The sequence below is a fragment of the Mesoplodon densirostris genome, chromosome 6 (assembly GCF_025265405.1).
Source record: "Mesoplodon densirostris isolate mMesDen1 chromosome 6, mMesDen1 primary haplotype, whole genome shotgun sequence".
NCBI classification, from domain to species: Eukaryota; Metazoa; Chordata; class Mammalia; order Artiodactyla; family Ziphiidae; genus Mesoplodon; species Mesoplodon densirostris.
The window spans coordinates 42,605,028-42,630,330 of record NC_082666.1 but is presented as its reverse complement, the minus strand read 5'-3'; the positions used below and the strand labels follow the sequence as shown (position 1 = coordinate 42,630,330).

General features: G+C 37.2%; 1 protein-coding gene across 3 annotated transcripts in view; it reads left to right on the top strand.

The window, feature by feature from the left end:
- The window catches only part of NAA35 (N-alpha-acetyltransferase 35, NatC auxiliary subunit), a 98,179-nt gene that overhangs the window by 46,825 nt on the left and 26,051 nt on the right, over positions 1-25,303 (top strand). For all 3 annotated transcript variants that reach the window (XM_060101652.1, XM_060101653.1, XM_060101651.1), the window contains exons 12-13: positions 16,832-17,010; positions 22,910-22,969. In XM_060101652.1, coding sequence (XP_059957635.1) covers positions 16,832-17,010; positions 22,910-22,969 — 239 coding nt within the window. The remainder of the gene's footprint in view (positions 1-16,831; positions 17,011-22,909; positions 22,970-25,303) is intronic.

Genomic DNA, 25,303 nt, shown 5'->3' with positions numbered 1-25,303 from the left:
CTATAAAAAAGACCAAAACAGGCAAGCAAACAAAAACCTTTAAAAAAATGAAAAAAAAATGCGTATGTAAAACAAAAATAGGATGTTATTTAAAAAAAGGGAAAAAAGAGTATATTTGAGGTTCACGATATAAGATCAGAAATCATTAAAAAAATAGAAAATATAGAACATAAAGTTGAGGAAATCTTAGAGAAAGTAGAATAAAAATGAACAGGTTGAAAATAAAGAGGAAAAAAGTAAAAATACTATAGGATGAGTCCAGCAGGTCCATTGTCTAATAAAGATAAATAATAAATAAACAAGATAAATGAAGGATAAATTGGTAAAAGTTTTTCCAGAAATAGAGATCAGATAATAGAAGCAAAAAAAAAAAAAAATCACTTGATCATTTACAAAGATTTCCTGGAAGGAAATGAAGCAAATACCCAGGTTAAGAGGGCCAGTAAAGAGTTACCCAGCACAATTAGGATGAAAGTAGACTTCTATCAAGGCATATCATCATGAAATTTCAGAATAGTGGGGAAAAGTAGAAGATCCTAAGAGATTTGAAAGAGAAAAGCAAGTTGCACACACAGAATCAAGACAGAATGTAATCAAACTTCAACAACAGGAATGGAAGCTAGAAGTTAGTGGAGCAAAGAACAAAGTTGAAGTGGTCACACTTCTTGATTTTAAAACTTACTGCAGTGCTACATTAATCAAGAGAGTTTGGAACTAGCATAAAGATAGACATAGATTAGTGGACTAAAATTGAAAATCCAAAAATGATCCCTCATGTTTGTGGTCAGATGATATTTGACATGAGTGCCAAGACAATTCAATGGGGAAAGAAAAGTATTTTCAACAAATGACACTGGGACAATTGGATAACCACATGCAAAAGAATAAAGTTTGGTACCCTCCCCCACCCCCTCTTCACATCATAAACAAAAATCAACTCAAAATGGATCAGTGACATAAATGTAAGAACTAAAAATATGAAACTCTAAAACCTAGACATAAACCTTAAGGATCAATAAAAAGAAAAATTAAGTCAATGAAAAAATAGGTAAGGGATGTATAGAAATTAGGCATTTCTCTGAATAAGATTGACAGATGGCCAATAAGCATGTGAAAAAATAGATGTGCCATGGGAAATGCAAATCAAAACGAAAAGATACCACTTCCCAACCACTGTAATCAAAAAGACAGATAGTAACAAGTGTTGGTGAGGTTATGGAGGCACTGAAACCTTCATACACTGCTGGTGGAAGTATAAAATAATGCAACTGCTTTGGAAAACAATCTTGCAGTGTCTCAAAACGTATAATGTAGATTGATTACATGACCCAGCCATTCTAATATTAGGAGTATATATACACCCAAGAGAAATGGAAACATATGTCTACACAAAAAGTTGTACAGTAATGCTCACAACACTATTATTCATGATAGCCAAAAGGTGGAAACAACCCAGGTGTCCCTCAGCAGATGAGCCGATAAATGTTGTGCATCCATGCAATGGAGTAGCATTTGGCAATTAAATGAAGTACTAATATCTGCTACAACATGGAGGGACCTTGAAAACATGCTAAGTAGAAAAAGCCAGTCACAAAAGATCATATATGATTTTCATTTATATAAAACATCCAGAGTAGGCAAATCCAGGGAGACAGAAAGTAGATCAGTGGTTGCCTAGGGCTGGAGGAGGGTGGGAAGAAGGAGGACTGCTAATGTATATGGAGTTTTTTCTTAGGGTGATGAAAATGTTCTGTTTCTCATGGTGGTGGTGGTTTTATAACTCTGAATATACCAAAAAACTATTATGTTGTACACTTTTAATAGATGAATTATATGGTATGTTAATTATATCTCAGTAGAGTTGTGATTAAAAGAAAAGCAGTGGACCAGTGTTTTCAGAATTTGCGGGGGGGAATGGTTTCTAATCATTGAACCCTTTTCCAAAACTATCATTTAATTGTAAAGAAAGATAATTTCAGGTATTTAAAATCTTACAAAATTAATCTCCCCAAAAGTTTTTCAAGGCTACTGGAATGTGCTCCATTAAAACAAGGGAGTAGGGCTTCCCTGGTGGCACAGTGGTTGAGAGTCCACTTGCCGATGCAGGGGACACGTGTTCATGCCCCGGTCTGGGAAGATCCCACATGCCACAGAGCGGCTAGGCCCGTGAGCCATGGCCGCTGAGCCTGCGTGTCTGGAGCCTATGCTCCGCAACAGGAGAGGCCACAACAGTGAGAGGCCGGCGTACTGAAAAAAAAAAAAAAAAAAAAAAAAACAAGGGAGTAAATCAAGGTAAAGGAAAGTATGGACTTCAAGGAGTATAAGAATCCAGCATAAGAGAATAATGAAGGAAATCGTAGGGTGATAGTGCAGCAAGATCATAAGATACTATATATCTGAGCATAATACATGGAGGACAAGTCCAGATTGAACAAAGTCACAAGGCTTGAGGGTAGATGGCTCAAAGTAGATACAAGATCTGTTGTCACCAATGAAATTGACACAATAGCTGTTCTCTTTAATGTAGAAAAAAGAAATTTAGAGAATTGGCAAAGGATTTGGGGTTGAATTAAAGTGTTAAGTATATACAAATAAAGCAAACAAAAAGTAAGAAGTGATTAACTTCAGAATATATATGAAAGTAATACTTATTTCCATGTTTGCAAAAGTTATCCATGGCCCAAATATGAATGTAATTTACTTAATCATAATGGTGCTGAACATTGATAATAATCAAAATTTTGATCTAACTGTGTTGGAGGTGAGAGGACAGAAGTGTATATATGCGTATAATTTATATGTGCTTATAGCTGCTACTTCATATTTTTTTCATTATCTCTTTTTTACACATATCTCCTTTTGAAGCTGGAGTAAGTCAGGTAACGTGTAAAACTGAAAAAATATGAAGTAAGTAGCACTATAAGCTTGTTATTTGGTGATATGGAGGTAAATATCAAAAGAGCTAAGAAGAAGTGGAAGACACTACCTCTGGGAAGAGAGGGAATAATGGAATTGGCAGGAGAGGGTGGGCAGAAGATTGTTAGTTTTAATAAAAACCTTGTTCGGCTATTTTATTCTCAAGTGGTATGCATTTATGACTGAGTAAAAGAAACAAAAGTTAATGTAAATTAAAAGTAGATTAAAATATAGTTTAGAATTATGATGGTTTATTGTCTGGTAGTATTGCACCTTTAACTTCCTGAGGGCTGTACTTGGTGCTAAAGCAGAAATTATGCTGCCTCAACCCAGTCGACTTCATATGCTGGTTTGGCAGTGCACAGGAGAGGTGGGAACTGACTTCATTGTAAAATCACCACCCATTAGAGAGGCCTGTGTCATGAGGTACTAGTGCCAGGAACTTGAGATGGTTTTACTCTTTTAAAACATTTTCTTTTTACAAAAGATAAACATACATCCTCACACATGTGAGGGATATGTGTAATCTAGAGGACTTCTGGTTTTTGGAGTTAAAGATATTTCGGCTGCTTGCTTCTCTTGTCTACAACCAATTGAAAACTATAAGGAATACGAGAAACAGAATCCTCTCAACTTCTTAAAAAATAGGAAACCTTTATAACCTTAAAAAAAAAAAAAAAAGGCAGCCAAACACTGTAACAGTAGGACCCAGATGAGAGAGAACATTGAGAATGGATTCCAAGATTTTCCTGGTATAAACAGAAGAAGTAAACGATCAAAGCACGGTGTTATCCAAAGTAGTTGGCATGATCTGAAGGACAAAACTAGGGATTCCTTTGGAATAACAGCTAAGAGTGGGGCACACAGGCTGGCTGTGGGAACCTACCTGGTTAATATCCTGGAGAGGCAGAGGAGGTGGGACTCTCTCAGAAACCATGCAGAAATGCTGTTTTTGTTACTCATGTAAGAGAGAGGAGATGCTATAGATGTTAGCAGCTTAGTAACTGGTAATCTTTGTCAGTAAAGGAAGTAGAAAGGTAACTTCTCTTGCATACTCACACAGGTATATCACATGTGGCTTAACTGCAAATCAGTGAGGCTTCCTGATAGTCTAGAGTGCTATTGTAACACCACATACAAATTACTGGCTCAGAAAGCATTCACTGAATGATTTAATAATAAAAAAAGAAACTGCACAGTAGTATTTACACACAAATATTCGAGGAAATTAATGAACAAAAACAAAAGGTAAAGGCAGATGAAAAACAGATCAGAAACATTTTTTTTGAGATTTCAAAAAATTTATTAAAAAATAACCTCTATAAAACAAAAGCACAGGGCTTCCCTGGTGGCGCAGTGGTTGAGAGTCCGCCTGCCGATGCAGGGGACACAGGTTTGTGCCCCTGTCCGGGAGGATCCCACGTGCCACAGAGCAGCTGGGCCCGTGAGCCTGTGCTCCGCAACAGGAGAGGCCACAGCACTGAGAGGCCCATGTACCGCCAAAAAAAAAAAAAAAAAAGCACAAAACAGATATTAGGACCAAAGGAAGAAATAATAACAGAGTACACGTGAGCAGGCAGAGTTCAGGAAAGGAGAGAAAAATCTGAAAGTGAAGACCTAATTAAAAATAGCAAGGGGCCTCCCTGGTGGCGCAAGTGGTTGAGAGTCCGCCTGCCGATGCAGGGGATATGGGTTCGTGCCCCGGTCTGGGAGGATCCCATATGCCGCGGAGCGGCTGGGCCCGTGAGCCATGGCCGCTGAGCCTGCGCGTCCGGAGCCTGCGCGTCCGGAGCCTGTGCTCCGCAACGGGGGAGGCCACAACAGTGAGAGGCCCGCATACCGCAAAAAAAAAAAAAAAAAAAAAAAAAAAAATAGCAAGAAGTATGCTAAGCATTGCTGAAAAATTGTAAAGGACATGGAGATCAGGACTATGGGGGAGGTGGGTGTCAGTGATAGGAGCCTGTAATGGGCTGAATGATAGCCCCAAACATATCAAGGTCCTAATTCTCAGAACCTGTAATTATTACCTTATTTGGGAAAAAAAAAGATCTTTCCGGATGTGATTAAGTAAGAATCTTTCCATGAGGAGATAATTTTGGATTATCTGGATGAGCCCTAAATATCATCCTAAGTGTCCTTACAAGAGAGGCAGAGGGAGATTGGACACACACAGAAGAGGAGAAAGTGATGTGATGACAGAGATAGAAGTTGGCATGATGCAGCTGTAAGCCAAGGAATTCCAGTAGCCACAAGAAACTGGAAGAGGCAAGGAACAGATTTTCCCTTAGAGCCTTCAGGAGTGCAGCCCTGCCAATACCTTTATTTCAGCTAAGTGATACTGAAGTTAAACTTCTGGTCCCCAGAACTGTGAGAGAATAAATGTCTGTCATAAAACACCCAATTTGTGGTAATTTGTTACAGCATCCCTAGAAACTAATGCAAAGATAGATTGCATACAGTGGAATTGATCATATATATAAATGTATTGATAATTATGCTTTGCCACTTTTTTTTTTTCTTTCTTTTTTTTTTTTGTGGTATGCGGGCCTCTCACTGTTGTGGCCTCCCCCGTTGCGGAGCACAGGCTCCGGACGCGCAGGCTCCGGATGCGCAGGCCCAGCGGCCACGGCTCACGGGCCCAGCCGCTCCGCGGCATATGGGATCCTCCCAGACCGGGGCACGAACCCGTATCCCCTGCATCGGCAGGCGGACTCTCAACCACTGCGCCACCAGGGAGGCCCGCTTTGCCACTTTTTTCAGACTTGAGGAACTGACTTAGAGTAATTTCTAGAAAGGGAGAAAACTAGATTGAACTCCATGGTATTGATTGAAATTAAAGATATGGGTATAGTACATAGTTTCTAATATATATAGGTTGATACAGAAATAAATGTACATGTAAATATGCATATGTTTGAATGTGCATTTGCATGTATATAAACATACTTGTATGTCCACATAGCAGTGAGCACACTTAACATCTAGATCTTGCTTCCTAAAGACGATTGTCTGCTAAAAGGAGCCGGGGGTGGGAGTCAACCAAGATGGTGACATAGGAAGTGTCCCTTCCTCCCATGGGCACACTGAATGTATACCTACACATGGAATGCTTCCCTCTAAAAACAATCCAGAAACTAGTTGAGCAACTTATACACATTGGACAGTTGAGGAAATATCCACATCAAAGGGGGTAGGAAAGGCTGAGACACACTTGTCAAAAACTCCACCCCTGACATAGCACCACACAATTGGGAGAGGACCCCCAATTCTCAGGTTCTATCTGAGGAGTGAAGCATTTGGAGCTTACATCTAGCACCCCAACTTTGACTCCTTCCTGAGGGATAGGCTCCCAAAACACCTAGCTCTGAAAGCCAGTGGGGCTTGTGTCCATGAGACCTATAAGACCATGCCAACCAGAGGAGCAGTTCCTATTGGGAATGCAGTCACTTGCTATGACTATCCCCACAGGGATCCGCTCGGAGGAAGCAGGCAAAATTGCCCATCTCCTAGTCTTTCCTTGAAAGGAAAGGAAAAAGCTGCTGTCTGAGGACCAAGCTTCTAATTTAGCAGGTACTAGGGGCCGGCTGCCTGGCTTCTGCCTCCAGCCCACTCCAAGTCACCGGCATCTGCCTGGAAAAGTTTGTACATACATTTGCACCCCAGCTTTTGTGGCTGCTGCCTGAAGCATGGGACCCAGATCTCCTGGCAGTGATAGCCAAAGGGGCTTCCACTCATGAGTTCCAGAAGACTATAGCAAAGAAGCATTCCTTAACTGACTCTACACCCCAAGGTTCAGCACACAGAGAGCAAATGAAATCACCCGTCTTCCAGTCTTTCCCTGAAATAGGTTTAACTCTGTACTTTAAAAGCTGCTGCCTGCATGCTGGGCTTCTAATTTAGCAGGTATCTACGGGCTACCTGAGATCTTCCCCAGAGACAGGGGAAGCCAGCAGGCATCTCTCCCACCTTCTCCCCATTAGCTTGCTCCAATAATAAAACCCAGTTGATAGCGTCTCCCAAAAAAAGCTTGTACACACATCTGGTGCCCAAGCTTTTGCAGCTGCCATCTGAGGGATGAGCCCCCAGGTCATCTGGCTCTAATGGCCAATGGGGTTTGCATTCAAGAGTCTTACAGGGCTTTATCAAACAAATAGTTGTTAATGAGTGCAGGAGAACCCTTTCCCATGGCCATGTACCGAGGTCCAGCAAAGAAGGATTAGGCAAAAACAACCTTCTCCCACTTTCTCCCTGGAAGAAGTTTAACTACATACTTATCCAGCTGCTCCCTGAGGGTCCAGCTTCTAAGCAACATACATCTAGGTTCTGATTGTGATCCTTCCCTTTTGGACACTGATGGGTCTTGGCACACCCTCAACTACTGGGAGCCACTAAGAGCAAAGGAGGAGGCTTGGATGGTCACAAAACTTTGGAAGAAAACTAAGGCCTTGGTCTGGGCTGATTGACGAGGTCCATCTCTTATATGACAGTATTTGTCTCCTACATGAGACCACTCTGTCAAGACTGGAAGATGTGACTGTTGTATCTAATGCATGGAAACCAACAGAGAGTCAAGAAAAATGAAGAAATATGGAATATATTCCAAACAAAGGAATAAGGTAAATATCCAGAAACAGATCTTAATGACATGGAGATAAGTGGTTTACCTGATTGAGAGTTTAAAACAACTGTTATAAAGATGCTCACCAAGGTTAGGAAGCAATGCATGAACAAAGTAAGAGTTTCAACAAGGAAATAATAAGTATTAAAAAGTACACAAGGGAAATCACAGAGCCGAAGAATTCAAAAAACGAACTGAAAAATCGAGAGGTTCAACAGCAGACTAGATCAAGTGGAAGAAAGAGTCAGCAAACTTGACAGGGCAGTGGAATTCATTCAAACAGAGTAGGAAAAAAACGAAGAGATAGATTATGGGATTTGTGGGACAACGTCAAGAAGACCAATATATGCATGATAGGGGTTCCTGAAGCAGAAGAGAGAGGAACAGGGCAGAAAGCATATTCAAAGAAATAATGGCTGAAAACTTTCCTAACCTGGGGAAAGAAACATATCCAGATCCAGGAAGCTCAGAGAGTTCGAAAGAAGTTGAATCCTAAGAGACCCACACTCAAACACATTATAATTAGTCAAAAGTTAGAGACAAAAGCTTTTGACAATTGTCAAAAGTTAGAATCTTAAGAGCAGCAAAAGAAAAGCAACTGGTTGTGTGCAAGGGAACCCCCCATAAGACTATCAGTAGCTATTTCTGCAAAAACCTTGAAGACCGGAAGGGAGAGGGATCATATATTCAAAGTACTGAGGGAAAACAAAACAAAAAAGCTGCTAACCAAGAATATTCAGCAGTTGTCCTTAAGAGTTAAGGAAGAGAGAGAAAATTTCCAGACAAGCTGAAGGAGTTCATCACCACCAGACTGACCTCACAAGAAGTGTTAAAGGAAGTTCTTCATTTGAAACAAAAGGACACTAGTTAGTAACAGGAAAACGTGCATGTATAAAACTCACTGGTAAAGGTAAATTTATAGCTAAATTCAAAATAATTCTAATATTGTAATGGTGGCAGGTAGACCATTTATATCTCTGGTATGAATGTTGATAGACAAAAAGTATTTAAAAAACTATAACTGCAGTCATTTGTTATTGGATACACAGCATAAAAAGATGCAAATGGACTGTTACAAATATGTTTTATGCAAGGTTCATGGCAACCACAGAGCAGAAGCCTATAGTAGATATGCAAAAGGTAAAAGGGAAAGGAAGCATACCAGTACAGAAAATCATCAAATAATAAAGGAAGAGAGCAAGAGAAGGAAAAATGGAACAAAGGAATTGCAAAACAACCAGAAAACAATTAACAGACAGGAAATGGTAAATCCATACCTATCAATATTTATGTTAATTGTAAATGGGCTAAATTCTCCAATCAAAAGACATAAAGTGTAGATAAAGGTTTGTCAATTTTATCTTTTCAAAAAATTAGCTCTTAGTTTTGTTGCTCTTCTATTCTTTTTCTTTCTCATTTATTTCTACTCTGATCTTTTATTTCCTTCCTTCTGCTAACTTGAGCTTAGTTTGTTCTTTTTCTAGTTCATTGAGGTGTAAAGTTAGGTTGTTACTTGAGATCTAATTTCTTAATATATGCATTTATCACTATAAACTTGCCTCTCAGAACTGCATTTGTAGTATCCTATAGCTTTTTGTATGTTGTTTTTTTAAAATTTTTCATTTGTTTCAAGATTTAAGAAAAATTTCTCCTTTGTTTTCTTCTTTGACCCATTGGTTGTTGAGGAGTGTGTTGTTTAGTTTCCACATATTTGTAGATATTCCAGCTTTCCTCTTCTTGTGTTCTAGTTTCATACCATTGTGGTCAGAAGGGATAGTTGGTGTGCTTTCAGTCTTAAATTTGTTAAGAGTTGTTTTGTGTCATATCATATGTTCTATCATGGAGAATGTTCAGTGTGCCTTTTTTTAAAAATTATTCTTTGGCTGCGTTGGGTCTTCGTTGCTGCGCATGGGCTTTCTCTAGTTGCGGTGAGTGGGGGCTACTCTTCATTGTGGTGCACGGGCTTCTCATTGTCGTGGCTTGTCTTGTTGTGGAGCACGGGCTCTAGTGTGCAGGCTCCCGTAGTTGTGGCTCATGGGCTCTAGAGCTCAGGCTCAGTAGTTGTGGCACATGGGCTTAGTTGCTCCACGGCATTTGGGATCTTCCTGGACCAGGGCTTGAACCTGTGTCCCCTGCATTGGCAGGCGGACTCTTAACCACTGCGCCACCAGGGAAGTCCCTCAGTGTGCCTTTGAGAAGAACGTGTATTCTATTGCTCTTCGATGAAACGTTCCATATATGTCTGTTAGCTCCATCTGGTATAATGTGTAGTTTAATTCCAGTGGGTTTTTTTTTTTACTGATTTTCTGCCTGGGTGATCTATCCATTATTGAAAATGGGATATTGAAGTCTCCTGGTATTATTGAATTATTATTTCCCTTTTTAGAGCTCTGAATATTGGCTTTTTTTTTGTGCTCCTGTGTTGGATGCATAAATATTTACGTTTGTTATATCCTCTTGATGAATTGACTGCTTTATTATGTAATAACTTTCTTTGTCTTTTGTTATATTCTTTGGCTTAAAGTCTATTTAGTCTGTTATAAGTTTAGCTACTTCTATGCTTCTTTTGGTTTCCATTAGCATGCTTTTTCAATTAATGCTTTTTCTAGCTTTATTCACTATAGCTAAGGTATGGAAACAACTTAAGTGTCTATTGATGGATGAATGGATAATGAAAATACAATATATATACAATGGAATATTAATCAGCTTTAAAACAGAGGGAAATCCTCTTGTTTGTGACAACATGGATGAACCTGGAGGGCATTGTGCTAAGTGAAATAAGCCAGACAGAGGAAAACAAATACTGCATGGTGTCACTTATATGTGGAATTTAAAAGAGATAAAGTTTAACTTATAGAAGCAGTAGAAACATGGTTGCCAGAGGCTGAGGGAAATAAGGAGAGGTTGGTAAAAGGATACAAACCTTCAGTTAGAAGATGAATACGGTCTGATGATATGATGTATGAAATGGTGACTATAGTTGATAACACTGAACTATATAATTGAAATTTGCTCAAAGAGTAGAACTTAAATGTTCTCATCAAAGGAAAAAAATAAATATGTGAGGTGATGGATGTGTTAAATTAACTCAGTTGGGGGAATCCTTTCAAAATTATACATATATCAAATCATCACATTGTACACTTTAAATATCTTACAATTTTATGGTCAATTATACCTCAATAAAACTGGAAAAAAATATAAAAAATAAAAGGAACTAGTACATCTTGGAGGAATGGGTGATTCCAGGGCTAGGGCAGGGAAAGAACAAGATGAGCCTGGAATGTCTTATTAGCTGGAAGTGAGTAAATGTTCAAAGAATGATGGGACAGGTCAATTAAACACAGAAAACAACTTGAACGGGCATTTACACAGTCCAAGTTGGGGACAACTTGAGCATCAAAATAAATAATTCTGATAGATCATAACCAATTGAATAAAAGAAGAAGCCATGGTTCCATACTGATATAAATAAATGAATTAATGAGTAGATAGTTTGATGATAATGAGCATATTTAGGTGTCCTTCCCCTGCACCCCAAATATTTATTAACTACAAAGGGAAAAGCTAACAATAGTGAAGAAGCCTGGCAGACACCAACTTAATCAAGTGATCAAAGTTAACACCACTAGTAGTTAAAATCTCCACTTTGCTGATGGGTTGCAATGAGAACAATATAATGTCACTTCTTTTATAATCCAAAGGTTAATAATTTGAATCTAATCACAAGGAAACAGGAAAACCACATTGAAGGGCAGTATACAAAATTATTGGCATGTTATTCTTCAAAGTTGTCAAAGTTATCCATAGAAGCCAAGCAGAAGAACTGCTCCAGATTGAAGGAGACTAAGAGACAATGAAAACAAATACAACTTTGTGATTCTAATGTCGATTTGAAGCATATTATTGGTACAGTGTGCAAAACTTGAATGAGGTCTGAGCATTAGATGGCAGTAATTGGTCATTGTTAGTTCCCTAATTCTGATTGTTGAATCGTGAATATATAAGGGTATGTCTTTATAGGAATAACACTCTTATTGTATTTGAGAGTGATTCGGTATTGACTGCACTTGCAACTTTACTATAAGTTTGAAATTGTGTCAAAAGAAAAATCCACCTTAAAAAATAATGCAGAAAAGCAGATCAGCGTGTATAAAATGTTGATGTTTTGTTTACAAAAGTAACATTGTTTGAATGGGCAAACAGTGGTATCCATACAATGAAATGGTTTTCAGCAGTAGAAAAGATTGAATGTTGATGCACACAACATAACGGATAAATCACTGAAACATTATGCTGAAAGGAGTTAGATATAAAAGAGTACAAATTGGGTGACTCTTTTTGTATCAAAGTAGGAGCAACTGATTTATTCATGGAGAAAACAGTGCCATGGTTGCTGGGCATGGAAGTGACTGGCTGGTAAGGGAACCTTTTGGAGAGATGAAAATGTTGTATACGTTGATTGAGGTGGTAGTTACATGGTTGTATATATTTTTCAAAACAATGAACTATAAGCTTAATATTTGTATTGTATAATATGTATAATATACCTCAATAAAGTTGAAAAAATATATATATATAAATAACCACACATGAAAGAAGCTTGTAGTAGTGGTTAGTTCTCAAGAGATTAACTAGTCACAAGTGGGCAGGAGAGTTGCTTTTCTTTGTACCTCCTTTTGTTGCATTTGCAACTTTTTAAATCTGTTGCATGGATACCTATTCAAAAATACACACTAAAGAAACTCCAAAATTTGTAGATGTGTCTGTAATATCATTTATATGCATATTATATTGCTTATATAACTTACTCTGACCAGTGATTAGGATACAATATTCATTGAGACTATGCTTTTTGAGGTTAACAGTTGTGGTTAAATACCTTTTTATAACTTGTGTGTGTGTGTGTTGAAATATTTATAACATGAAATTTGCCATTTTAACCATTTTTAAATGTAGAATTCAGTGGCATCAAGTTCATTTACATTGTTGTGAAACTGTCACCACTGTCCATATCCAGAAATTTTCATCTTACCAAACTGAAACTCTGTACTCACTAAATATTAACTCCCCATTTCCCCCTCCTCCAGTCCCAGACAACCACCATTCTACTTTCTGTCTCTATGAGTTTGACTACTCTATGTACCTCATATAAGCAGGATCATAAAATATTTGTCCTTTTGTGTCTGGCTTCTTTCACATAGCATAATTTTATAACATTTTATAAAGGAAAATCAAGTAGCCAAAAAGTGTAGTATAATATAACAAAACCTCAGCAGCTTCTACATTGTTTTCTAGAATTCCTTCCAACTTCAGGGCATCTAAAACTTATTTCAATAAGTCTAACTGTAAATTGCCTAACTTGGGAGAGATGTATTTGTCCAAAAATGATATAATGTCTCTTATCTCTTTTGACTTACACACTTCCAAATCTTTAATTTTGCTATCTAATTAATTTTAGAATAACTTACTTTGTTAAGTTAAATCAAAGCACATTGTTACTATAAATCTTTTATCCAAGGACCTTGTGCTGTTTGTAATAGTTTTCTGCTATTGATAGTGAAGGTCAGTTATCTAGCAAGAACTTTAGTAACTAAACCACTCTAAACCAATGTGCCATAATATTTTGAATATAGTAATTATATGTTATTATTGTATACTTAAAAGAGTGCTAGTGTGAAGGGAAAATCATTTTATTTGGCGTTGAAGAATTTTATGTATCTTTAACTGGAAAACCAAGATAATTTTTGTACACCTACAGACTTGTAAAGTCAGAAGAGAGTCTAGAAGTTGTCTGATCTGTATCCAGTTTAATTCAGGAAATCTTTACTGAGCGTAGCACACAATGGGTAGAACGTGATGTGAATTAGCATCTTTTCTAGGCTCATTTAGTAAGGGCTATTCAGGTTATTTTAATATAAGACAGTCTTGAGATAAATTGTGTGATAGAGATATATGAATTTTGGTGGGAAAATGTTAGACCGGTTTATTCTGGGAGGGCTTGTGTGGTAAAGCTGTCTAACTTTTTGTAGTTTGTGTTGCCATTAAATCAAATGCAAACTCCTGCCTGGCTTTTATCCCCACTCCTCCTTAACTCTTCTATATCCTGAATAACGGCTTTGATCTCTTATTATATCTCAGTTCTTATGCTCTTTTCTAGTTAGGCAAGTTACTATGTCTTGTATAGGATGGTTACAAAGTCCTTAGGCATGAGATTCAAGAACAGCTGAGACTTAAAAATAGCTACTAGGAACCACTTTAGCACTTAACCATTTACAAGGACTATGTCCAGAAAAATGTAGGGGGGAAATTTAAATGTGTGTAGAGAATAGAGAGAAGCATGTAGATGATGCTAACTTTTGTGTCTAGGGATTTTGTCCCCACTCTATTTATATGCATCTATTTTTACTTTTGAGTTCAGAGAAATTATGACTTGGAAAATTGCAGCTCCCTAAGGGAAAAAGAAAAAGAGCCATATTATCTGTCTTCCAGGCCTTTGATATGCTTGGAATACTTTGTCCTAATATTTTGTCCTTTAACTAACTTATCATTTAGGTCTTTTTTAAAAAAAATTCTATTTATTATTTTTGGCTGCATTGGGTCTTTGTTGCTATGTGCTGGCTTTCTCTACTTGTGGCGAGCAGGGGCTACTCTTCATTACAGTGCGTAGCCTTCTCATTGCGGTGGCTTCTCTTGTTGTGGAGCACGGGCTCTAGGCACACGGGTTTCAGGCACATGGGCTCAGTAGTTGCGGCACATAGGCCCTAGAGCGCATGGTCTTCAGTAGTTGTGGCACATGGGCTCAGTAGTTGTGGTGCACGGGCTTAGGGTGCATGGGCTTCAGTAGTTGTGGCGCACAGCCTCAGTAGTTGTGGCGCATGGGTTTAGCTGCTCCGCGGCATGTGGGATCTTCCCGGACCAGGGATTGAACCTGTGTCCCCTGCATTGGCAGGTGGATTCTTAACCACTGTGCCATCAGGGGAGTCCCCATTTAGGTCTTTTCTTAGACTTCACTTCTATGAAGTCTTTCATCTAATTTTTACATGGATAAGATGCTCCTCTGACATCCTGAGCTTATCCTTACTGAATTACACTTGCATCTTGTGTTCATCTAGACCAGTGTTTCTCAACTGGGGCTTCCCAGGGACATCTGGCAATGTCTGGATCCATTTTACAATTAGGAGGTTGCTACTGGTATGTAGTGGGTTGAGGTCAGGGATGTTGCTAAACATCAGCTGTGCAGGACAGCTGAGTTAGTTTCAAAAGTTAATATTGTTTTATATTGTACTTTTTTGTTTGTATAAAATTGAAGTCAGAATATATTGTGTTTGTTATCCATTTCCCATTAATACTTACTTCTTTCCATGGTAATATAAATTTTCATGAGTGTATTATTATGTATTTATCTTCTACTTGTGGTTTAAAGCCTAAAAATAGATGTATTAAGAGTAAATGCATATTCCTGGGTAATATTTCCGTGCATACTAGAATACTTTCAGAGAAAATCAGTGTAATGGACTATTTAAGTATCTGGATTCTGTGTGTTTATCATTAAAGTCTGCAATGTATTCATGTTAATATGGTAAAGAAGCTTCTTACAGCATCGTTACTACTACTTTTACCTTAGTCCTAAATGAAGTATTTATAAATCAGAAATTCAAATTATTATAGTGGTGGCAGTCTTTCATTTTATTTTGAGCATGCATATCTTGTCATTCAGCAAACAAGTATCCAGTGCATGTTATGAGCCAGGAATTTGGTGTTTGGGATCCAACCCTGTTCTTGCTTTCAAAAGAACTCAGAGAGAGAGACAAATGATGTAATCCCACACAGACAGTATAGTAGTATATATACACAGAACATTGTATATACATCATTGGGGGGACCAATGATGAGAGAGAATTCAAGCTATATCAAGTTCAGGCTAAGAACAAGGGGGTAGGTTTTACAGGTAGAGAGAATAGTTTGTATAAGCAAAGAGGCATAAAAGGACATGATATTTGTAAGTCACTGTGCTTGCTTATATCTTATAGTACTTAGGGAATAGGGAGTATTAAAAGATGATTTTCAGACAAAGGTAAAACCATGACTCTTATACAGATATAAAAGTGAACATGTGTTAAGGATTTTGTTAAGCTCATTCAGTGACACAACCAGACATGAAAAGTTTTAAAACACACATTTATATGGAGTAGTGGAATATTGAAATAAATTATAAATGGAGGCAAAACATTTTTCTATAGAGTATAGAAGAAGTCGGTTGAATCTCTACCAGACAGAACAGAATTTCATGTTTATCAGTTACGTACAATTTCTAGATTTGTAAAATAGCTCCCATAGAGTCAGTCTGACAATGCATACTCCATTGGAGTACAGAATTTTTTTCTATAAAAGTGGCAGGAGGGCCTCCCTGGTGGCGCAGTGGTTGAGAGTCCGCCTGCCGATGCAGGGGATACGGGTTCGTGCCCCGGTCTGGGAGGATCCCATATGCCGCGGAGCGGCTGGGCCCGTGAGCCATGGCCGCTGGGCCTGTGCATCCGGAGCCTGTGCTCCGCAACGGGAGAGGCCACAACAGTGAGAGGCCCGCATACCGCAAAAAGAAAAAAAAAAAAAAAAAAAAAAAAAAGTGGCAGGAAATTTCAAGTTGAGAAAGACTTAGTTTGGAGCTTTGTACTATTGTGAAAAGTGAGATCACCAGAGGACAAAGAATGGAAGAGAGGGACTCACCCTCAGATCTCTTGTGATATGTTATTTTCATTGTGAATTTCTGGAATTACATCTCAGTGCCAAATGCATTCCAAACTCATGGGATTGGGATGGGGACTGTTTTCCTCTGTCGCTTTACATTACTATGTAGTTGACTGTGAATTGATTCTGCAGTTCAGAAAATGAAGGGAAGACAAGCCTATGTTTGTGTTCCCGTTTGAAACGTTTCTTCACAGTCTCATGGTTAATACAGCATTGCCCTTTTATTTATTCTGAGAGAATATGTTAACTCTGTTTTATCCCATTCTTGGCTTGGAGTTAATTTTGAGGTAGAAACCTTTCTCTGTCACCACTACCACCACCATGTCGGGAGGAAGTACAATTTTAGGTTATTAAATCTGCTTATCTCATTTTTAAAATGTGTGTGTGTAGATACATTAATTGTAAATTATAAAATCCATTTAGAGAATATTGTGATTAGAATTCAGAGATGCTTTTGCAACTGGCCTTTTTCTTTTTATATTTAGTAGTATTTGAGGTTTAAAATTCAGAGAAATGTTGAAAATATTACCTTTTTTTTCTTTTTAGATCATCCCATTATGATGGGTTTTGAGCCTCTTGTTAACCAGAGACTACTTCCACCCACCTTCCCTCGATATGCAAAAATAATAAAGAGGGAAGAAATGGTCAACTATTTTGCAAGATTAATAGATAGAATAAAAACTGTCTGTGAGGTGGTCAATTTAACAAATTTACATTGTATCCTGGTAAGTACAAATCTCTATTCTGGAATGTAACTTTGATTTAACAACAGAATAGTTTATTACTTTTTGGAGACTGACCGTCCCAAGGGTAAATAATGCTGCTCACCTCTTATCTGTGATATCTGGAGAGTTAAGTCGTGTGTGTGTGTGTGTGTGTGTGTGTGTGTGTGTGTGTGTGTGTACACTTTTTGTATTTAATCCTCATAAGGATTTTATACTATCCATTCTAGAGATTAAGAACCTAAAGTGTGGAGAAGTTAGATAATTCACCCAAGTTTTAAGAATGGGACTTTGAATCAATTCTGTGTTCAGAACCTTTTGTATAAATAAATATTTGTATTTATGCATGCATGTATACATATACACGTACATATATATGTGCATATGTATAAATATTTTTTCATACAAAAATTAGATCATGGTATTTGGTAACTTGCTTTTTCATCACTAGTCTCTATACCACGAACATCTTTTCATGTCAACAATATACATATTTCTACATTATTTTAATGGCTACATGGTATTGCATTGTAAGTATATACCATAGGTTTTTTTAGTCCATTCACGTTGAATTACGTTTAGGTCATTTTCAGTGTTTTACACTTATAAACAATACTAAGATGAACATCTTTGTAGGTAAATCTTTATATCATGTGCTTCCTTACCCCTTAAGATAAATTGCTAAACAGTGAAGTTATTGGGTAAAAGAGTATGTACATTTTTAAGCTAGCATATTTTGGATTAATCTTTTTTATGGGTTAAAACATAGGAACACAAGGTTTATTTGGGGAATGTTAAAACATTCAGAGATGGAGTTTTATTAATTGGTAAAGCTATAATGACATATACTTCAATTATAAAAAACAGGCAAAAAATAGTGTTATTTAGACATAAGTACACTGATTTATTTTGCATGACTATACATATATATGCATTTGACTGTTGCTCCCCCTCAGTGTTGAGGTACATAATTTCTAGCCCCATGTCATTTCCTCTGTGAAGTCTTCCCTTTTGGTTTCAGGTTGCTTCGGTACCTGTGTTCCTTGAGGTGACAGATTATCTAGTTTATATTCCTAGAATTTAGCAGCAGCCTCTGGGGTATAATTGATAAATGGTCAATAAAGATTTGTGCTTCTGTTATGCTCTTTCTTATAGTAAATTTATTTTCCTTTTTAAAAAATTTTTTTTCTTTTCTTTTTTACATTTATTTATTTTTTATTTATTTATTTTTGGCTGTGTTGGGTCTTTTGCTGCACGTGGGCTTTCTGAAGTTGTGGTGAGCAGGGGATACTCTTCATTGCAGTGTGCGGGTTTCTCATTGCTATGGCTTCTCTTGTTGTGGAGCACAGGGTCTAGACGCACGGGCTTGAGTAGTTGTGGCACGTGGGCTTCAGTAGTTGTGGCTTGCGGGCTCTAGAGTGCAGGCTCAGTAGTTGTGGCACATGGGCTTAGTTGCTCCGTGGCATGTGGGATCTTCGTGGACCAGGGCTTGAACCCGTGTCCCCTGCATTGGCAGGCAGATTCTTAACCACTGCACCACCAGGGAAGCCCTCCACTAATTCTTTATCATTAAAGCCCAGCTTAAGTCTTTGTTCCTTAGTGAAACTTTCACTGATTATGCCTTTATTACCTCCTTTTGTGTTTCCTTTCTTTTTAGTAGTTTTTCCTTATTCTCTCATAAGAATCATAGAATCTTAAAAGTAAAAAAGATTATACGCACAAGCCAGTTCATTTTGCAGTTTATTGTACAGCTAAACAAACTAAGGTTTACAGGGCTTTATAACCAAATTAGATGGTTAGTTAGTGTCATAAGAGAATTAGAATAGAGATTTTATTGTTCTGCTGCATCTGCTTTTCTAATCCTTAATTGATATATGAATATATATTTGTGTTCACTAGATTAATTGTAGGATTTTAGAAAAGGAGAAGATCAATATGAATTGAATAAGAAAGTATAATGCAACGGTTGGAACCTGATATTCTGGCAAAAGATTATGGATTGCCTTGTCAGGGGCAGGGTGAATGCATAATGACACATCATAATAGAGGGGAGCTGGCGGAGCCAGGCCTGGACTGCTGTCACTGGACATGAAGAAGGCATAGTAATGGAAGAATTTGGATCTCTGAAAGACTTGGGACAGAGTGGTAGTGCAGCAGGGGCCACGAGTAGAGAAAAAGATTAAAGTTATGGAAGATAAGGGACCAAATAGTCTGGTGGATCTGCATAGGAAACCTGTTATTATTAGGATAAAGTGCCAGGTTCTAGAGAGCACTTCTACATATCAGTAAGATAAAAATAAACATCCCATTGAAAAATTGGGAAAGGACACGAGCATACATATTTAAAAAGAAATAAACATGAAAGATGCTTAACCTTACTAGAAATTAAAGAATTGCAATTTATAACAGCTAGATTGACAAGCACAATAATATTTAATGTTGGTAAAGGGAAGTAGTCATTCTCTTATTATACTCCAGTGGCTGTCTCTCTCAAAAGTCTTAAAAATGTGTATACTTGGCCCAGAAACTCTCCTTCTAGACATTTAGAATAAGAAAAAAGGGGGCTTTCCTGGTGGCGCAGTGGTTGAGAGTCTGCCGATGCAGGGGACACGGGTTTGTGCCCCAGTCTGGGAGGATCCTACGTGCCACAGAGCGGCTGGGCCCGTGAGCCATGGCCGCTGAGCCTGCCCGTCCGGAGCCTGTGCTCCGCAACGGGAGAGGCCACAATAGTGAGAGGCCCGTGTACCAAAAAAAAAAAAGAAAGAAAGAAAGAAAAAAGGTGTCTGTTGCATCATCCTTTGTAATGTTCAAAAACTAGTAACAGTTTAAATACTGAATGGTGACAATATCCATTCTGTGGTATGTTTACAATATATGTCACGCAGCCATTAAAAAATATGTTATAGAAAACTCTTGACATGGGAAGTACTGACATTGGGAAATGTTTGTGAATGTCAAGTTATGTTTAATGTTCTTTTTTTAATATAGATTTATTTATTTATTTATTTATTTATGGGTCTTCATTGCTGCATGCGGGCTTTCTCTAGTTGTGGCAAGCAGGGGCTGCTCTTTGTTGTGGTGCATAGGCTTCTCATTGCTGTGGCTTCTTTTGTTGTGTGGAGCACAGGCTCTAGGCGCGCAGGCTTCAGTAGTTGTGGCACGTGGGCTCAGTAGTTGTGGTTCATGGGCTCGAGAGCTCAGGCTCAGTAGTTGTGGCGCATGGGCTTAGTTGCTCTGCGGCATGTGGGATCTTCCCAGACCAAGGCTTGAACCCACGTCCCCTGCATTGGCAGATGGATTCTTAACCACTGCACCACCAGGGAAGTCCCTGTTGAAAGTTTTAAAATATATTTTTTATATATGTTGTTTCACACAGAAAAGATATTCAGAGACAAAGACAAATTCAACCAAATTATTTCTCAAAAGATTAGAATAACAAATACCAAAATATTAATTATGACTATAGATAGTGGAATGCTATATGATAGTTCTGTTTTTTTAATTTTTCTGTATTTTCAAAGTTTTTGGTATTTTGCATATAGGGCAAAAACCAGTGGTAAGGGGGAGGGTAGTGACATTAGTAAAGGGAAACTCATAGTTTAGGAACCCATAAGATGATATTTTGACAGCTGTGGATTAATTAAGAAGATATACCTAGTTTAAATTAGGTAAATAATGGACTTTACAGACTGTATCCTGTTAGAGATGTACACTAGCAATAAGAAATTGAGTACAGACGAACTGTGATAGTGAGTACAGTATATGTACATTCATCAGTTCAGCCAACATGCTTGTTTTGTGCTAAGTGCTGTGCTATGGCTGGTATACAGTGATGAGCAAAAGCATATCTTCCATCTTGCCATAGGGCTTACAGTGTAGTATGAGATAGAAATCGATCAAATAATCATAAAAATGATTATAGAATTACAAACCAGTGTAGGGAGTATGAAGCAAAGGAACTAGAACATATAGCATATAATGAAGGAACTGACCTAAATGATCAGAGAAGTCTTAAAGAAGTGAAGGTAAAGCTAAGATCTAACAGTTAGGTGAACATCATTTGGGACAGTAGGGGGACAGTTCCAAGTGCAGGAAGCAGAATGCTCCTCCATGTGACAGGAAAGAACATGATACATTTGAGAAACTAAAAGAAAAGTAGCAGAATGGAGCATTGAGTGATGGGGATGGGGGATTTGGTGAGGCTAGAGAGGTAGGCAGACCAGACAAGGCCATTTAAGCAACATTAAGGATTTCGATCTTTATCACAGAGCAAAGGAAAACCGTTAGTTTTGTCAAGAAAGATCAGTGTGTGGGGGGGACGGTGACATAATAGGATCAAGAATGTGCAAAGATGTGGCTGCATTGTAGAGAAGGGATTGGAAGGGACCAGAGTAAACACAGTGTGATAAATTAGGAAACCAGTACTGCAGTCCAAGGGAAGAGAAGATGGTAACTTGGACTAAAAGGATGGCAGGGAGTTGGTGAGGTTGTCAGTGTTTGAGCTATGTGTGAGCTAAAATTGATAGAATATTGGTGGTGAATTAAATATGGGGCACGAGAGAGCTCTGAGGAAGGTCTCTAGGCTTCTGCCTTGTAAGTCTACATGCACGTTTGGTGCTGTTCACTCAAAGGGGCATATTCTCAAAGGACCTTTGAGGGTCTTAGTGAAGTAAAGTTTGAGGTACCTTTAATATATTTAAGTAGAGATATTGTATAGTATTGGCTATATGGATAGAGTTTAGAGGTCTGTGCTTAGAGTTAAAATTTTAGAATTATTACAGTATAGATAGTAATCGAAGCATGAGTGTTTATGCTTCAAAATTTACGAGGAAAAAATATATAGGTTAAGAAAAGAAGGTTTTCTGGAACTAAACTTTGAACCTACAGAACAAACTGAGAAGTAGCCAGAGGAAGAAACATGAAAGTCATTTAAAAGGTTTTTCAAGAAGGAAGTCACACTGCTGAGAGGTCAAGTGAATGAATAAGGTCCAAAATCAATGTCCATTGGATTTAGTAATGGGGGACAAGTGGTGACTAGAGCAAAGAACCAGGTTACATGTGTTGAAGGTGGGTGAGAGTTGAGTGAGTAGAGACAGTGGGTGCAGCCAACTTCTGCAGAAGGTTTGGCTGAGAAGACAGCAGTTGAGAGGAAAATGTGACATCACGTGATGATCTTCTTTTCTTTTTAAAGATGAGAGAAACCTGACTGTTTAAATGAAAATGGGAACGATCTGGTAGAGAGGAAGAATTTTAATATCTAGGAGAGCAAAGTATGGATAATTGACAGTATGTAATGTTTGTGAAAAAGCCAGAAGGAATGGAGTCTTTAATACATCTATTGTTAAAGTAGGCAAGGAAAGGATCTGTGTACAGATGTGGATACAACTAGAGGTTTAGAGGCTGAAGTTGAGGGATTTTCTGTGGGGTAAATTGTTTTAATTTTCTTTGTAATGTGGAATAGTAGAATCTCTCTGTGGTGGAGAATATTCACTTTGAGGAGTGTGTGCAAGGTGTAAAAATTAATTATGAAAAAAAAGAATGTGAATTCAGTTAGCCTGGTTACTTGGTATTTATTTCTGTGAAGTAGGAAGTAAATCTCTGTCATTAGTTAGTAAATTATTATTGATACTGTTATTTTCATTATGTACAAATTTAATATCAGTATCCACATAATACTGTTACTGGTAAGTTTGTTAAAAATAAATTTTAGGCTCTAAAATTATCAATTTTTCCATTCATACAATTAGACAATTCTTATAGAAATGATCTTTAGCTATCTTTCTTATTTTAACTTTGGTAGTGTATCATTCCCAGAAGGTCTGGTAAAAGTTATACTCTGTATACAAACATTTTCAGCTTTTATTTAATCTATTAATGACACTTTTTTCTGTGTATCTATTAGGATTTTTTCTGTGAATTTAGTGAACAATCACCTTGTGTTCTTTCAAGATCTCTATTACAAGTAAGTTCCACTTAGTATCAAAATATGTCTTTAAACATCAAATACTGTATATTGACATTGTTTTATTGATTGATGGAACAAAAGGTAGATGCTTTTAAAGGATATTCCACAGTTAGTAGTATATTTTTTTTAACAGAAGTATTGACTTACAGTGTTAGACATTCATCAAGATCATATTCTGGGCCATAAAATAAACCTTAATAATTAAAAAAAATTGAAATCATACAAAGTATGCTCTCTGACTATTTTGGAATTAAATTAGGAATCAATAACAGAAGTATCTGGAAAATTCTCCAGATACTTGGAAATTAACACACTTCTGAAGAACCCATGGGTCAAAGAGGAAGTATTGAGGGTAACTGGAAAATATTTTGAACTGAATGAAAATGAAAATATCAGAATTTGTGGGATACAATTTAAGCAGTGTTTAGAGAGAAATTTATAGTACTAAATGTTCATATGAAAAAAAGGAAGAAAGGTCTGAAATTATAATTTAAGCTTCTATTTTAAAAAAGTAGAAAAAGAGCAAATCAAACTGGAAGGAAGCAGAGGGAAATAACAAAGATAAAAGCAAAAATGAGTAAAATAGGAAAGAGACAAACAATAGAGAAAATCATTGCATCCAAAAGCAGGTTCTAAAATTGATGAACCTCTAGATGGAACAAGAAAAAAAGAAGATACAGATGAATAATATCAGGAATTGCTATAGACCCTAAACAAATTAAAATGATAATATGGGAATATTCTAAACAACTGTATGTCCATAAATGCAAAAACTTAAATGAGATGGACCAATTCCATGAGGGACACTACCAAAACTCACTCAAAAAGAAATAGAAAATTTGAATAATCCTGTATCTATCAAAGAAATTGTGTTCATAGTTAAATGCCTTCCAGCAAAACTCCAGGACAATTCTATACACAGTCTCTTTCAGAAAATAGAAGAGGCAAGGGCACTCATCATATGAGGCCTGCATTACCTCAGTACCAAAACCAAACAAAGACATTTCAAGCTTAGAAAACTATAGACCTATATTCCTTATGAACATAGACATAAAAATCTTAAAGTATTATCAGATCAGCAATATATAAAATATATAAATATATAAAAAAAGAATACATCATGACCAAGTGGGTTTTATCCCAGGAATGCAAGGTTGGTTCAGTGTTTAAAGTATAATTTACCATATAATCTAAAGTCTCAATAGATTGAGGAAAACCATTTGACAAAACCAACGTCCATTCATCATAAAAACTCTCAGCAAAACTAGGAATAGAAGGTAACTTCCTTAATCTGATAAAGGGCATGTGCCAAACACCTATAGCTAACATCATACTTAATGATGAAAGATTAAATTCTTTCCTCCTACTGGGAGGAAAGCAAGGATGTCCAGTCTCGTCACTCCACTTTCACTCAATATAGTACTGAAAATCTTAGCCAGTGGAAAAAGGCAGGAAAAGAAATAAAAGGCATACAGTTGAGAAACTGAGAAATAAAGTTTCTTTACAGACAACATGATTATGTAGAGTACCAAGGAATCTGCAAAGAAGTTCCTAGACCTGACGAATGAGTTTAACAATATCACAGGATATGAGGCCAATTTACAAAAAGCAATTTTATTTCTATATACTTGCAATGAACAATGCAAATCAAAAAATTTAAAGCAGTACTATTTACAATAACATCAAGAATGGAATATGTAGGTATAAATCTAATACATGTTTGGAGAACTGAAAAACTACAAAGTACTGATGAAAGACATCAAAGGAGACTTAAATAAATGGAGAGATACATCTTGTTTGTGGATTGGAAGAATTGATATTTTTTTAAGATGTCAGTTCTCCCCAAAATTGATGTACAGATTTAGAGCAATCCCAAAATCATAGCAGAACTTTTTGTACATGTCAACAAGCTGCTTCTAAAATTTATACGGAAAGGCATAGGAACTAGTACAGCCAAAACAAATTTGAAAAAAAAAATAAAGTTGGGGAACTCAATACTACCTGACTATGAGACAAGTGTGCTGTTGGCCAAATGATGGACATGTGATCAGCAGAACCAAGGGGAAAGTCCAGAGAAGTTCTGTTCCTTAATTAGTCCTTTATTATGTAGTACTATATGTGAAACCATAAAACTGTTAGAAGAAAGGATAGGAGAAAATCTTTATGACTTTGGGAAAGGTAGAGAATTCTTAGGTATGACATCAGAAGCACAGTCCACTTAAAAAAATGGCAAGTTGATAAATTTGAAACTTTAATTCTGTGGAAGACACTGTTAAGAAAATGAAAAGAGACTCTACAGAGTAGGAGAAAATATTTGCAAATCATCTCTGA